The 13,024-nt window shown below is 46.4% G+C and overlaps 1 protein-coding gene across 2 annotated transcripts in view; it reads left to right on the top strand.

The window, feature by feature from the left end:
* COP8 (Proteasome component (PCI) domain protein) overlaps window positions 1–13,024 on the top strand; it is a 37,528-nt gene that overhangs the window by 14,642 nt on the left and 9,862 nt on the right. For both annotated transcript variants that reach the window (XM_087395944.1, XM_087395936.1), the window contains exons 7-11: window positions 10,721–10,829; window positions 10,918–10,962; window positions 11,086–11,154; window positions 11,263–11,354; window positions 11,460–11,502. In XM_087395944.1, coding sequence (XP_087252070.1) covers window positions 10,721–10,829; window positions 10,918–10,962; window positions 11,086–11,154; window positions 11,263–11,354; window positions 11,460–11,502 — 358 coding nt within the window. The remainder of the gene's footprint in view (window positions 1–10,720; window positions 10,830–10,917; window positions 10,963–11,085; window positions 11,155–11,262; window positions 11,355–11,459; window positions 11,503–13,024) is intronic.

Raw genomic sequence — 13,024 nt, 5'->3', positions numbered from 1 at the left:
GACACTCAAATGAAGTACTTGTTAGAAATGGCTCAACAGAGGGTATGCACAGCGGAAGACTGATAGTAATGCCTAGGAGCTCAGACAGTGTGATGTGGGGTGTGGAATCACAAACTTCAACTTATGTGCATAGAAGAGATGTGCAGACTCATCAATAGACAATGAACCAACCAGATAGAGAAACCACCAAAATAATATATTTCCGTCCAAAGCTATGGACACAATACAAAAGAGAGAGATCCAGAGTCCCACCAACGGTGTGGTCCTTTGATCTTACCACAAGGTACTTCTCCTATGTGCTGGCTATCTCTAGACTCGAGCTTGTGCGCTCCTTGTTGAGCTTGTGTAGACTTGGTCACCGTGCCTTGATGTCTACACCTTGCTGCCCTGGATGTCAGCCTAGGTGTGCAGCCCTAACTCAGCTTGTCTGCAGCTCTTCAGCCTCCTATACACCTCCTGAATGTAGGCCCTATAGGTGCTGATCTACTGCTCCAATCTGCTGAGGCTCTGCTGCTCCAGATGATTGAGTATGAGGGCCTGGAGGCCCTCCTTTTATAGGCCCCCAAGGGGCTGGCAAAAACCGACCAGTCAGGCTGCCTATGGCCAACCCAAACAGGCTGACCAAGCCCTGACCTGGTCTGCCTATAAATGCCCCTTTGGGGCTCTCTTTTCTAGGGCCTTTGGCCCACACTTCAAGGCCGGGTCCAGCCCCTAGTTCTGCCCAATAGCTGGCCTGGTTGGCTGGCTCCAACCAGCCCTAACCAGCCAGTTCTATGGCTGACACTTCTGCTGGTTCCCCCCGCCATCAATGCGCCATGTGCTGGCCTTGCTGCTGCAGACACCTGTTGCAGGTCTATACCCTGCCCATATACCTTGCCAAGGACCCCGTCATGCAAGCGCCTCTTTTTTTGGATCACCACGCAATCATGCTCCTCATCGATCCTTTCTGCCAGGGCAGATCCAAGACATCCTGTCCCCACCATCTCCCTTTCACAAAGGTGTCTTCTGACGCAGCCATGCTGATCTCTCCAAGTAATTCACTCTTTGTTGTCTGACTAGCACCCACATGGCAGCCAGGATGCTGCCCATGTGGCACTCCCTCAAACCCTAGGTTCACCCCCTCCATGCTCTCCTCATATGGGGGCTTACAGATGGGGAGGTGACCTTTCCAACACCCCCTCTCACCGGCATATCTCGGCCCAATGCCAACATGTCGATGATGATGTTCCAGTAACTCCCTGGTCGTAGTCCTCTGGAACTTTTCGATGTCAAAATCTTTTTCTGGCTTTTCATCTAGGTACTCTCCTGGCTTCAGTAAACTTTGCCATCACTTTCTGGCAATCTGTGTCCGAGATTTGAAGAAGCACTGATACTTCCCCTTCTGCCTTCGAAGAAGGCCAATTCCTTCCAATCTCGTATCACCTGAGACAAATGAAGAGCAGAGTCTCTCCACAGCATGCTATAAAGACTCAAATGTAAAATATCAAGTACATACCAGACTGTTGTACTGCCTGTGTGTTTGCCCTGAAGGCAAACCCTGTACCTTATTGAGGCACCCACCAAGAGCTTGTGTAATCCTTTACTGTCCCCTTTTGAAGTAGAGCATCCATCTGACCATGAGACCCCAGGGCTTTGCATGGAATCCACCCTCGTGTTAGTGTCAACAACCACGCACTTGGAGGGTACCAAGCGCTCCATGCTGTCCTTCACCTTCACAAAGGCATCTGACTCCTCGTCGACCCATATCTCTATGTCAGACATCCTCACTGTTATTTCTTGATCAACATATCCGACCTCGGTAACACTCGGTGATGTCACCAGGAACAACTCTTTGATTACCACATTTGCTTTGGCCTCTCCCTCTGAATCTGAGTTAGACTCCTTTTTGTTTTTCTGATCTACCTTTTTCTTTTTGCAATCCTTTACAAAATGTCCTGGCGTATCACAGTAGAAGCACTTCTTCTACTGCTTCCTCTTGGAAGTCTCCTCGTCGTCAGAGTCGTCTTTCTTGGACTTGCCACCGTTAGGCTTGTCCTTTCCTTTGCCAGCGTAATCCTTCGCCAGCATCGCCTTGTCGTCTTTGTCCTTGTTGTAGAGCTTCTCTCAAACTTCCTCCTATAGCAGTAATGGACCCAACTCCTCAAACGTCAAAGGTTTGGTCCTCTGTCCTGGTGTCACAGTCGTAACAAAGCTCTTGAAACTCCGAGGTAGTCTCCTTAGTACCATCAAGGCCAAATGGCATGAGTTTGTCTTTTGACCAATTGCTGCCAACTGATCCCTCACCACCTTGACCTTCGTCAAGTGGCTATGTATCGTATCTCCTTCTTTCCATATCAAGATTGTAGAGTTGATACTGAAGAAGCAAAATCTAGGAGGTGTTGTCCGTCTCGTACAGATCCTTCAGAGTGACCCACGCCTCTACTGACGTCTCGGCCATCTGGATATGTGAAAAAACAGAGTCCTCCATGGTCCCTATGATTAATGCCAGGGCATGGGCATCTCTGTCCTGCCAAGGTTCGAGCTCCTCTTTGTTTACTGCCATGACTATCTCCCCTTGCCTGTCCACCATGTCCTCCGGCTTCGCCTCCACTCCCGTGGTCAGCTTCCACAATTTTTGAGCCACTAAATGACTCTAGATCTTCACTTCTCAGATTGGGTAGTTGGTCTCATCCAGTTTCCTAGACTCTCCAAAGTTAGGGGTAGTGAATGAGAGAAAACTGGGGGAGGAGGAAGGGAGAGCAGGGGCTGAAGAGGCTATTGAGGTCCACATCTCTGCTGTTTATACCACACAACAAAGTCAACCAAACTCAATTTCAGTAGACCAGAACTCTGAATGCACCTGACTGAACCTGAGTCACCCTCCTTCTCGCAAGGGTACAATCCTCCAGTCGTGGAAGTCGATTCCTTAGAGCCTTGAATCAGGGTTGTCCTTCAGCAAGGTCCCTGCCTTCAGGCTCCCACATCTGTGAGCCTCCTACTTGGGCTTTGATACCATGTTAGAAATGACCCAACAGAGATTACGCACAACGGAAGATTGATAGTAATGCCCAGGAGCTCACACAATGTGATGTGGGGTGTGAAATCACAAACTTCTTCAACTTATGAGCATAGAATAGATGTGCAGACTCATCAATAGACAATGAACCAACTTGATAGAGAAATCACCAAAATAATATATTTCCGTCCAAAGCTATGGACACAATAGAAAAGAGAGAGATCCAAAGTCCCACCAACAGTGTGGTCCTTTGATCTTACCACAAGGTACTTCTCCTATTTGCTGGCTATCTCTAGACTCGAGCCCGCGTGCTCCTTGTCAAGCTTCTGTAGACTTGGTCACCATGCCTTGATCTCTACACCTTGCTGCCCTGGATGTCAGCCTAGGTGTGCAGCCCTAACTCAGCTTGTCTGCAGCTCTTCAGCCTCCTATACACCTCCTGAATGTAGGCCCTGAAAGGGAGTGTAGGGGGAAGAAGAGCAAGAGAGTGAGAGTGAGAGTGAGAGAGAGACACTTAAGTGCGGGTGTGAAAAATGATGAGCCACACCACAAACTCACTTGTGTTTTATTAGGATTAGGTTTACCCTATGACTGTCTTAAGACAGTCATAGGTGTCCTATCTTTTAATGAAGGGTTGGCAATGTGCCTTTACCCCAACAACCTCCCACCTAAAGGCCAATGTGCCTAAAGGGGAGAAAAGAAAAAAAATTACAGCAATATACAGTTACTGTATACAAGACCATAAAGTAAGAATGGTCTCATCCTAATCCCATGATGTGGCGGCAATGTGCAAGCCGCTCTGTAGGCAAGCTCTTAGTGAGCAAATCTGCAGGATTATCATCAGTATGCACTTTCACAAGCTCAAGTCGCTTGTCTTCCAGTACCTCCCTGATGAAATGATATTTCACTTCTATGTGCTTGGTCTTCTGATGAAAGACCGGATTCTTTGCCAACATGATAGCACTCTGACTATCACAATGCAAAACTGGCATATCTCTTGTAATGCCCAAATCTCCCACCAGCCGAGTAAGCCATATTGCTTCCTTGAAGGCCTCAGTGGCTGCAACATATTCAGCTTCAGTGGTTGACAGTGCAACGCATTTCTGCAACCGAGACACCCATGATATAGCACCTCCTGCAAATGTGAAAATATAACCGGTAGTAGACTTCCGGTTATCTGCATTCCCTGCATAGTCTGAATCTGTAAAACCATGCACCAATGCATCCTGCCTACCATAGCATATGCACAAGTCTTTGGTACCCTTGAGATACCTCAAGACACCTTTCACTGCTTCCCAGTGCCGCTTGCCTGGATTTGCCATATACCTGCTGATGACTCCCACCGCAAAAGCAATATCCGGACGAGTGGCAACCATGGCATACATCAAAGATCCAACTGCAGATGCATACGGAACCTTGGCCATTTCAGCCTTATCATCATCTGATCTGGGGCTGTCCTTACTGCTGAGTTTTAAATGTGGAGGCAACGGGGTACTAATAGACTTCCCCCCCCTCCATTTTAAACCTCTGCAGTACTTTGTCAATATACTCCTTTTGTGACAGAAACAAAAGTCCCTTGGACCTGTCAAGAATATGATTTGCATCACCCAAGTCTTTCATGTCAAAAGACTTATGCAGTTGTTTCTTCAAAGCACTAATCTCATGCTGAGATTTACTGGCAATAAGCATGTCATCCACATATAGAATGAGTAGCATCAAACTGCCATCCTTTGCCCGTTTGGTGTACAAGCAATGATCGGTCTCACACCGATGATACCCTTGGGACTGCATGAAGGCATCAAACTTCTTGTACCATTCCCTTGGCGCCTGCTTGAGTCCATACAAGCTCCTCTTGAGCTTACACACAAGCTGCTCTTTCCCTTTAACAGCATATCCCTCTGGCTGACTCATATAGATCTCATCATGGAGATCTCCGTGAAGAAAGGCTGTCTTCACATCCATCTGACATAAATCCATGTCATCATGAGCAACAAGAGCCAACACTGCTCTCAAAGTAGTCATCTTGACTACAGGGGAAAAGATCTCATCAAAGTCAATGCCCTTCTCCTGCTTAAATCCCTTGGCAACCAATCTGGCCTTATACCTAGGTAAAGCATTTGAATCCACTTTGACTTTGTAGACCCACTTGCATGGCAAAACCTTTCTGCCTGCAGGTAACTGCACCAAGTCCCATGTATCATTCTGAAGTAGGGAGTCCATTTTTGACTGCATGGCTTTCTCCCACTTCTTTTTCTCTGTTCTTCCCATAGCTTCCTTGAAGCTGGAAGGCTCACCACAATCTGTCAGCATGATAAAATCAGCCACATTATTGGCTCCTGGAACAAACCTGGCAGGAGGCCGTTGTGCACGGGTGCTCCTCCTAACAAAATGTTCCGGATTAGGCTGCTGTCCAGCCTGTTCTTCATGCATAACGGGTGGCTGTACCACCATATCTGGCTGTTCTACAGCTCCATCTGCTGGCATATCCAGTGGTGCATCATTGGCAAAATTATCTGGCTGATTTTCAGCCTGTATACCCTCTTGAACAGGGTTATCTGCAGCAGGCTGCTGCTGCATATAAATGGGCATTCTTTGCTGTCCAACATCATCATAAATAACCCTCCTGTATTCCACAGGTTGCACGGGTTCCTTGTGTACACTATCCTCTTTAAAGATGACATCATTGCTGCGTATAATCTTCCGTTTAACGGGATCCCATAATCTGTACCCCATTTCACCTTCGTCACCATAACCCATAAAGATGCATCTGATAGACTTTGGATCCAGTTTGGTGCGTAGTTCTTTGCGTACATGAGCAAAGCACTCGCAGCCAAATACACATAAGTGCTTATATGAGGGTGGCTTGCCAGACCACACCTCCTCTGGCACTTTCAACTCCAAAGCCTTGTTTGGCGACCTGTTAATAATGTGAACTGCTGTTTGCACGGCTTCTGCCCAAAAGCCATGGGGTAATGCAGCATAAGACAACATACATCGAACCTTTTCCTGAATAGTTCGATTCATCCGCTCACTTGCACCATTTTGAGATGCATTATGAGGGGCTGTGAGTTCCTGTTTGATGCCCTTAGCTTGGCAAAACTACACAAAAGCATGTGACACATACTCACCCCCATTATCGGATCTGAGGCATTTCAGCCTACGACTTGTCTGATTCTCTACCTGAGCGACAAACTTCTTGAAAGCATCTAAGGCATCTCCCTTATGCTTCAAGAAATAGACACACACTTTGCGTGTGGCATCATCAATGAAAAGTAATAAAATATTTTGCACCCCCTAGTGATAACTGTGGCATCTCACACAAATCAGTGTGCACTAGATCAAGTGGTGCTCTATTCTGGGGAGTTCTCCTCTTATGAGGAGTGACAGAGTGCTTGCCAAATATACAATGATCACAAGTAGGCAAATCTGAAAAAGAAAGAGGCGGCAGATAACCCAAACGTGACAGTTCTTGCATTCCTTTAACAGACATGTGTCCCAACCGGCTATGCCACAATGAAACCTTTGGCAGCTCGGTTATGGCAACAACATGATTACCCACACTGGAAACATAAAGAGGGTACAAGGTATCACTCTTAAAACCCTCAGCCACTACAGTCTGGCCATCAGTAATCACCCATTTGGAATCCCCAAATGTGGTGTGGTAACCACTGTCATCCAATAAGCCAGTGCTAATCAGATTTTTCTTGATTTGCGGCACATGGCGAACACCATCAAGCATAAATGACCGTTCATCAGGAAATACTATCTGTATACTGCCAATCCCTGCAATCTGACATGCATAGTTGTTCCCAAGATGAACAACTCCATGAGTACCTGTGTAGGAAGTAAACCACTCCCTATGAGGAGTAACATGAAAAGAGGCACCTGAATCCAAGAGCCAGGTGTGCATGTCATGGCCATCAATAACCAAAGCATGTGCTATTACAGCAGAAGAGCATAAAACATCATGTATGTCACTGTCACTGTCCTCTGCTGCAACATTCACTGCATCCAAGTCATCTGCCTTGGCCTTGCCTTTGCCTTTGCTTGCATTTCCTGCATCCTTTGTTTCAGCCTTCTTGGCTTTCTGATCCCGTATGAACTTGAAGCACTTAGACTTCACATGTCCCTTCTTGCCACAATAAAAGCATTCAATGTCCTTTTTGCCACGGGACTGACTGCGGGATTTGGACTTACTAGCAGATCTCCCCTTCTGCTGAGTCCTGCCTCTATCCTGTACCTGCAAAGCATTTGAAGACTTGCTGCCCGCATTATTCTTCCTGCTCATCTCCTCCAAAAGGAGAGAGCTCTCTACATCAGCATATATAAGAGTGACATTTGGGTTTGACAGGGTGGTCTTGAAAGTGTCCGAACTCTCAGGGAGGGTATACAACAAGAAAGTAGCCTTGAACTCCTCATCAAGATTCAACCCCTGTGCAATCAGCTGTGTAAAGATGGCATTGAACTCACTCAAGTGTGAGGTCATAGCTGTACCTTCCTTCATGCGAAGATCGACCAGCTTCTTCAGCCAATAAACCTTACTGGCTGAGCTCTTTTGGGCATACAATTCTTCTAGTCTTTGCCATAGACCATAAGAGGTCTTTTCAGCCTGAACATTGAACACAAGAGTGTCTGAAATAGTGAGCATGATAGCTGCCCTCGCAGACAAATCAAGCTCTTCCCAGTCATCAGCTGCCATGTCAGATGGCTTGACACCCTTCACCCTTATGGGCTTAGCAATCTTCTTTAACAGAAGTACATTCAAGCACTATTCTGCCCATAATGCATAGTTGTGTTCTCCTTCCAGTTTCTTTATGTTCAGAATCGAAGAATCACTTCCCCCTGATGCCATATCAGATAAGGAAAGTACCTGACTTCCTGGAAGTAAAAAAGACTGAATAAAAACTCTGATTTCTCAGAAAAAACCTGCTCTATTCAAGAGCCAGAAGCACTCTCAATGGTGCTGTTTTTACTGTCAGGAAAATCTGCAGCAAAACAGTAAATGACCCTGCAAATACTGTACCTTCTGACACACTGTACTGTGCTCAAAGAGGCATAAAAACAGTAATTTCAGACTGCTGCAGCTGCTCAACAAGTGCTCAACAGTGCATAATCATCTGACAAACCACAAACACTGCTGTAAACACTGCTGTACTGACTGTACTGATCACTTCTCCCACCTCAGATGAGGTATTGCACTGAGTTAAATTGCATAAACCACTTGGCAAACACCCAAAAAAAAAAAAGACACTTCAGCCTGTCACATAACCTGCAACAGTAAATGGGATAAATCCCAAGCAATCACCCTTATACCAAGGGGAGAAAATGAATCTGAAGATCTCTGTCGGTAACCCAAGTGCTATCAAACAAAGTCTGGGCAAAAGCCCCTTGATCTGACACCTGAACCAAGTGGAGAACACCTCAACACTGAGGTAGCATGCAATATGAAAATCTCTCTGACACTTTTACCTGACAATGTGCAATGCATAGACTGCCCCTGTGTACTCTGTAACAACACAAATCACAACGTACAAACACCAAGAAGAAAATCTTTTGAGCACTGTCAACGATGGGCAGTTAGGGACCGAGTAAACTCGATGCGCCCTGACCAAGACCAAGCGTGGCTCAACTAAGATTTTCAAAGTGCGTACAAAGAATGTGACCTGCAACAAATGTCACCAAATGCACTGCGGAAACAAAGCAAATGTGTGCTCCCTGGCTACACACTGCCTCAAGGCATATACTGCGAACACGTCCAGGCAAAAGCCCTTTGAAATGGTCACCCAAAACTGAGAATTGCACTCAGTAAATGCATAGAAGCTTCTGCAAAACAAGCATCTGACCTTCCTGAAAGACAAGTAACTGCGCAAACACCACCAGTGTGGCACAAGTCACCTCAAGCGTGAGGGACACGAGAGTACCTGCTGTACCTCAACAAATGCACAGTATATAGCTGAAATGCTTCAGGAATGCATCAGGAACGCTTCATGTACTTCCGTACTTGCGCGTACATGCATGTACCACGCACAAAACAGAGTGCTTCAGCACTATTCCTCTTCCAAAAAAAAATTTGTGTGCCTGCTGTACTTTTCTGTACCTGCAGAGTACTCGCTGTACTTTCTGTACCTGCAGTAGGCACGCTTCCCAAAAAAAATAAATCTGTCGAGTCTTTTCAGCGAAAAATCGAATGCTGTACTTGCCTGGCTCTCTACGCGCACACACGCACGTCAAAGGAGATCCAGCTGCGCGATGCCTCGAGAGGCTTAGCAGCTAGTAGCAGCTGCTATGCAGCTGCTGGCTGCTTGCTTGATGCGGCGCCTCGAGCTGCAGCTAGCAGCTGCTATGCAAAGAGGCCCGCGACCCGTGTTGCCGCCCGTGCCCACGCCACAGCCCGCGTCCGCCAATGCGCCGCTGCCCTGCAGTGTCAGCGTTCCGTACGACTGTACGGATGACGTACGGCCGTACGACGCTCGACGTATGTCCGTACGGAAAGGGGTGGGTAGGCTAGGGAGTGGAGGGGAATGGCTTTGATACCAGTTGAAAGGGAGTGTAGGGGGAAGAAGAGCAAGAGAGTGAGAGTGAGAGAGAGACACTCAAGTGCGGGTGTGAAAAATGATGAGCCACACCACAAACTCACTTGTGTTTTATTAGGATTAGGTTTACCCTATGACTGTCTTAAGACAGTCATAGGTGTCCTATCTTTTAATGAAGGGTTGGCAATGTGCCTTTACCCCAACAGGCCCTATAGGTGCTGATCTGCTGAGGCTCTGCTGCTCCAGATGATTGAGTATCTGGAGGGCCTCCTTTTATAGGTCCCCAAGGGGCTGGCAAAAACCGACCAGTCAGGCTGCCTTTGGCCAACCCAAACAGGCGACCAGGCCCTGACCTGGTCTGCCTGTAAATGCCCCTTTGGGGCTCTCTTTTCTAGGGCCTTTGGCCCATACTTCAAGGCCGGGTCCAGCCCCTAGTTCTGCCCAATAGCTGGCTTGGTTGGCTGGCTCCAACCAGCCCTAACCAGCCAGTTCTATGGCCGACACTCCTGCTGGTTCCCCCCGCCATTAATGCGCCATGTGCTGGCCTTGCTGCTGCAGACATCTGTTGCAGGTCTTTACCCTGCACCTTGCCAAGGACCCCGTCATGCAAGCGCCTCTTCTTCTGGATCACCACGCAATCATGCTCCTCATCGATCCTTTCTGCCAGGGCAGATCCAAGACATCCTGTCCCCACCATCTCCCTTTCACAAAGGTGTCTTCTGACGCAGCCATGCTGATCTCTCCAGGTAATTCACTCTTTGTTGTCTGACTAGCACCCACATGGCAGCCAGGATGCTGCCCATGTGGTATTCCCTCAAACCCTAGGTTCACCCCCCCCATGCTCTCCTTAGATGGGGGCTTACAGATGGGGAGGTGACCTTTCCAACAGTACTCTTCTTCACAAGGAGTTGTAGCTTGAATGGAAGGAATGTCGACTAAGAAACCTGAGCTTTTCCCTGACTCCTTTGGATTCAGAAGGCTTTTTTTGTTTGGTGAAAGATCACAAGTGTACTGCTGCTATCATCAAAAGTTGGTTGTCTGTTGCCTTTCTTCTCGACATTCTGTTTTTCTAGGGTTCATGTGGGTTTCCAGCGATCCTCTTCTTGCTTGCAGATTGCTTGTCACACCCAACAGTTAATCCTGTCCTTAAAAAAAAAAAAAACATTCTGATTGCTTTATTGCAATGTTTCAGACAGATAGATGAAGAAGAGTTGCAACAAGCTCTCACAGCAGCAGTCACCTGCACCATCCTTGCTGCAGCTGGTCCACAGAGATCAAGAGTGCTTGCAACCCTTTACAAGGTTGTCAAATTTGCATGATTTTTGGAACATGTAGTTGCAACATGTTGGATTCTATGGTCAAGTAACTGTGGTGTTTCTAAATTTACAGGATGAAAGGTGCTCCAAGCTAAAGATCTACCCAATTCTTCAAAAGGTCTTTAAAGCAGAAAATTATTGTTACTGGAACAGTGTTGTAGAGATTTGTTAGATGTTGAAGCTATCTCATTTTTCCAAGACCTCCTGAAAATTGGCTGAATGCTTCTGATGGCCTTGACAGGTTTATTTAGAACGAATATTGCGGAAGCCAGAAGTCGATGCTTTTGCTGAAGAACTTAAGCCTCATCAGGTGAAGGGGGTACTGTTAAGATATCTTCTGGAATGTAAAAGGTAGCTCAATTTAATTAGTTTGCAGGTCAATGTTGTCAATAACTGTTTGCTATCACTCCTTGTCCAGAAAGCTCTTCTGCCTGATAATTCTACAGTGCTAGATCGTGCTATGATCGAGCATAATCTTCTAAGTGCAAGCAAACTGTACACAAACATCAGGTTTGCAAGTTATAAAACCACCTCATCAGGCTGATGGTGTTGATGTTCCTTTTGCATTTGTTGAGCTTAAAAAAAAAAGCTGCTCATGTTCATCTACCCTTGCAGTTTCGAGGAGTTGGGAGCTTTGCTAGGCATTGAACCCCAAAAGGTGACTTTAAAGAAATGCAGTTAACTCTTTGTCATGCAGTTAATAATTTTGTTAGATTTGAGAAGGAAGAGTATTCTGCTTTATGTGCAGAACTTAATGTTCGCAATGAGTGCTTTATTGGGATGATGTGGGCTGTATACAAATACTTCACATGGTTAATACATAGTCATCTAGATTTTTTGTTGCATTCTGTTGTGCTGTCTTCCCTCTCTCTCACTCTCTACTGCATCTTTGATGGATCAGAGCTTTGGAGTTTTCTCCATTAAGCTTTGTTTGTGCATAGTTGAGTAGATTTTTTGTTGCTTTCTATAGCGCTGTGTTCCCTCTCTGTCACTCTCTACTGCATTCTTTTCATGGTATCAGAGCTTCAATGTTATTTCCATTAAGCTTAGCCCCGTTTTGAGCTTGCAACACCATGTGTAGTCTTGTGGAGTTGACAATGCTGAGAGAGTGACTTTCATTTTCTATAGCTTGTTAGGAGTACCGGAGGAGGTGCTATCCATGGAATGTGACACAGGACTGCCAGAGAGAGATCTCAGTTGCGTGGATTCCTGTAGGTGCGGTGAGTGTGGGAGCAAGCACAAGAGTCGAGGCTGAAAGGCTGTCACGTCAACTAGATAGAAGAAAATGAAAGTACAAGGTACATGAAGATAGACCCTAGGACTAAGTGTCCTAGGTGTCACATAGGACTAAATGTCCTATGTGGCATAAAAGGCTCTAAAACCCTAAAGTGCCTATAACTATGCCTACAAAGCACATACCAAGGCCCATAGGGCATCACTGCAACCGGGAGAAGATGGCCTACAAACCCCCCTCCATGGTATGGGCTGAAGTATTTTGGAAACATCTCAGAATACCTGGTATTTTCTGGTCATGGTGGCACATGTTCATCCAAAAGGATATAGCCACATATAAAATCAGCACTAAGAAATCAGATCCACTCCCACGGACATAAAGAGTGGGCTCTGTGGGGCTATTCTAAAAACCAAGGGATAGTAAGTGTGCATGAATTTTGGCATACCATGCCTTGGGTGCCTACTTCAAACCATAAAGGGCTTTTCTCAGGTGGCATACCTTGTTTTCAGAACCAACCTCCTCAAAGCCAGGAGGTTGTGTCACATAAACTTCTTCCTGCAGATCCCCATGAAGAAAGGCAGTCTCGATGTCAAGCTGGTGCACTTGCCAATGGTGATGGGCTGCAATGGTAATAACACATCTAATAGTAGTAATCTTGGAAGTGGGAGCAAAAATCCTCAAAGTCATTGCCTTGTTGTTGGGCATACCCTTTTGCAACAAGACAGGCTTTGTGTCGATCTATGCTGCCATCATATTTCCTTTTTAACTTGTAGACCCACCGGGTACCAATGGCATGCTTGTCGGGAGGGAGATCTACTAATTCCCATGTCATTTTTGGCAATGGATTGTAACTCAGCTCTCATTGCATCCATCCACTCTTTGCTGTCAAAAGCATCTTTATGGCACAAAGGCTCTTCATTGCAAGCTGTAGCAAGGAGTGCAAACT

This window comes from Dipteris shenzhenensis, chromosome 2 (assembly GCF_047967505.1).
Source record: "Dipteris shenzhenensis isolate YYH24624 ecotype China chromosome 2, Dip_SZ_1.0, whole genome shotgun sequence".
Lineage (NCBI taxonomy): Eukaryota > Viridiplantae > Streptophyta > Polypodiopsida > Gleicheniales > Dipteridaceae > Dipteris > Dipteris shenzhenensis.
This window is presented reverse-complemented; position numbering and strand designations above follow the sequence as displayed.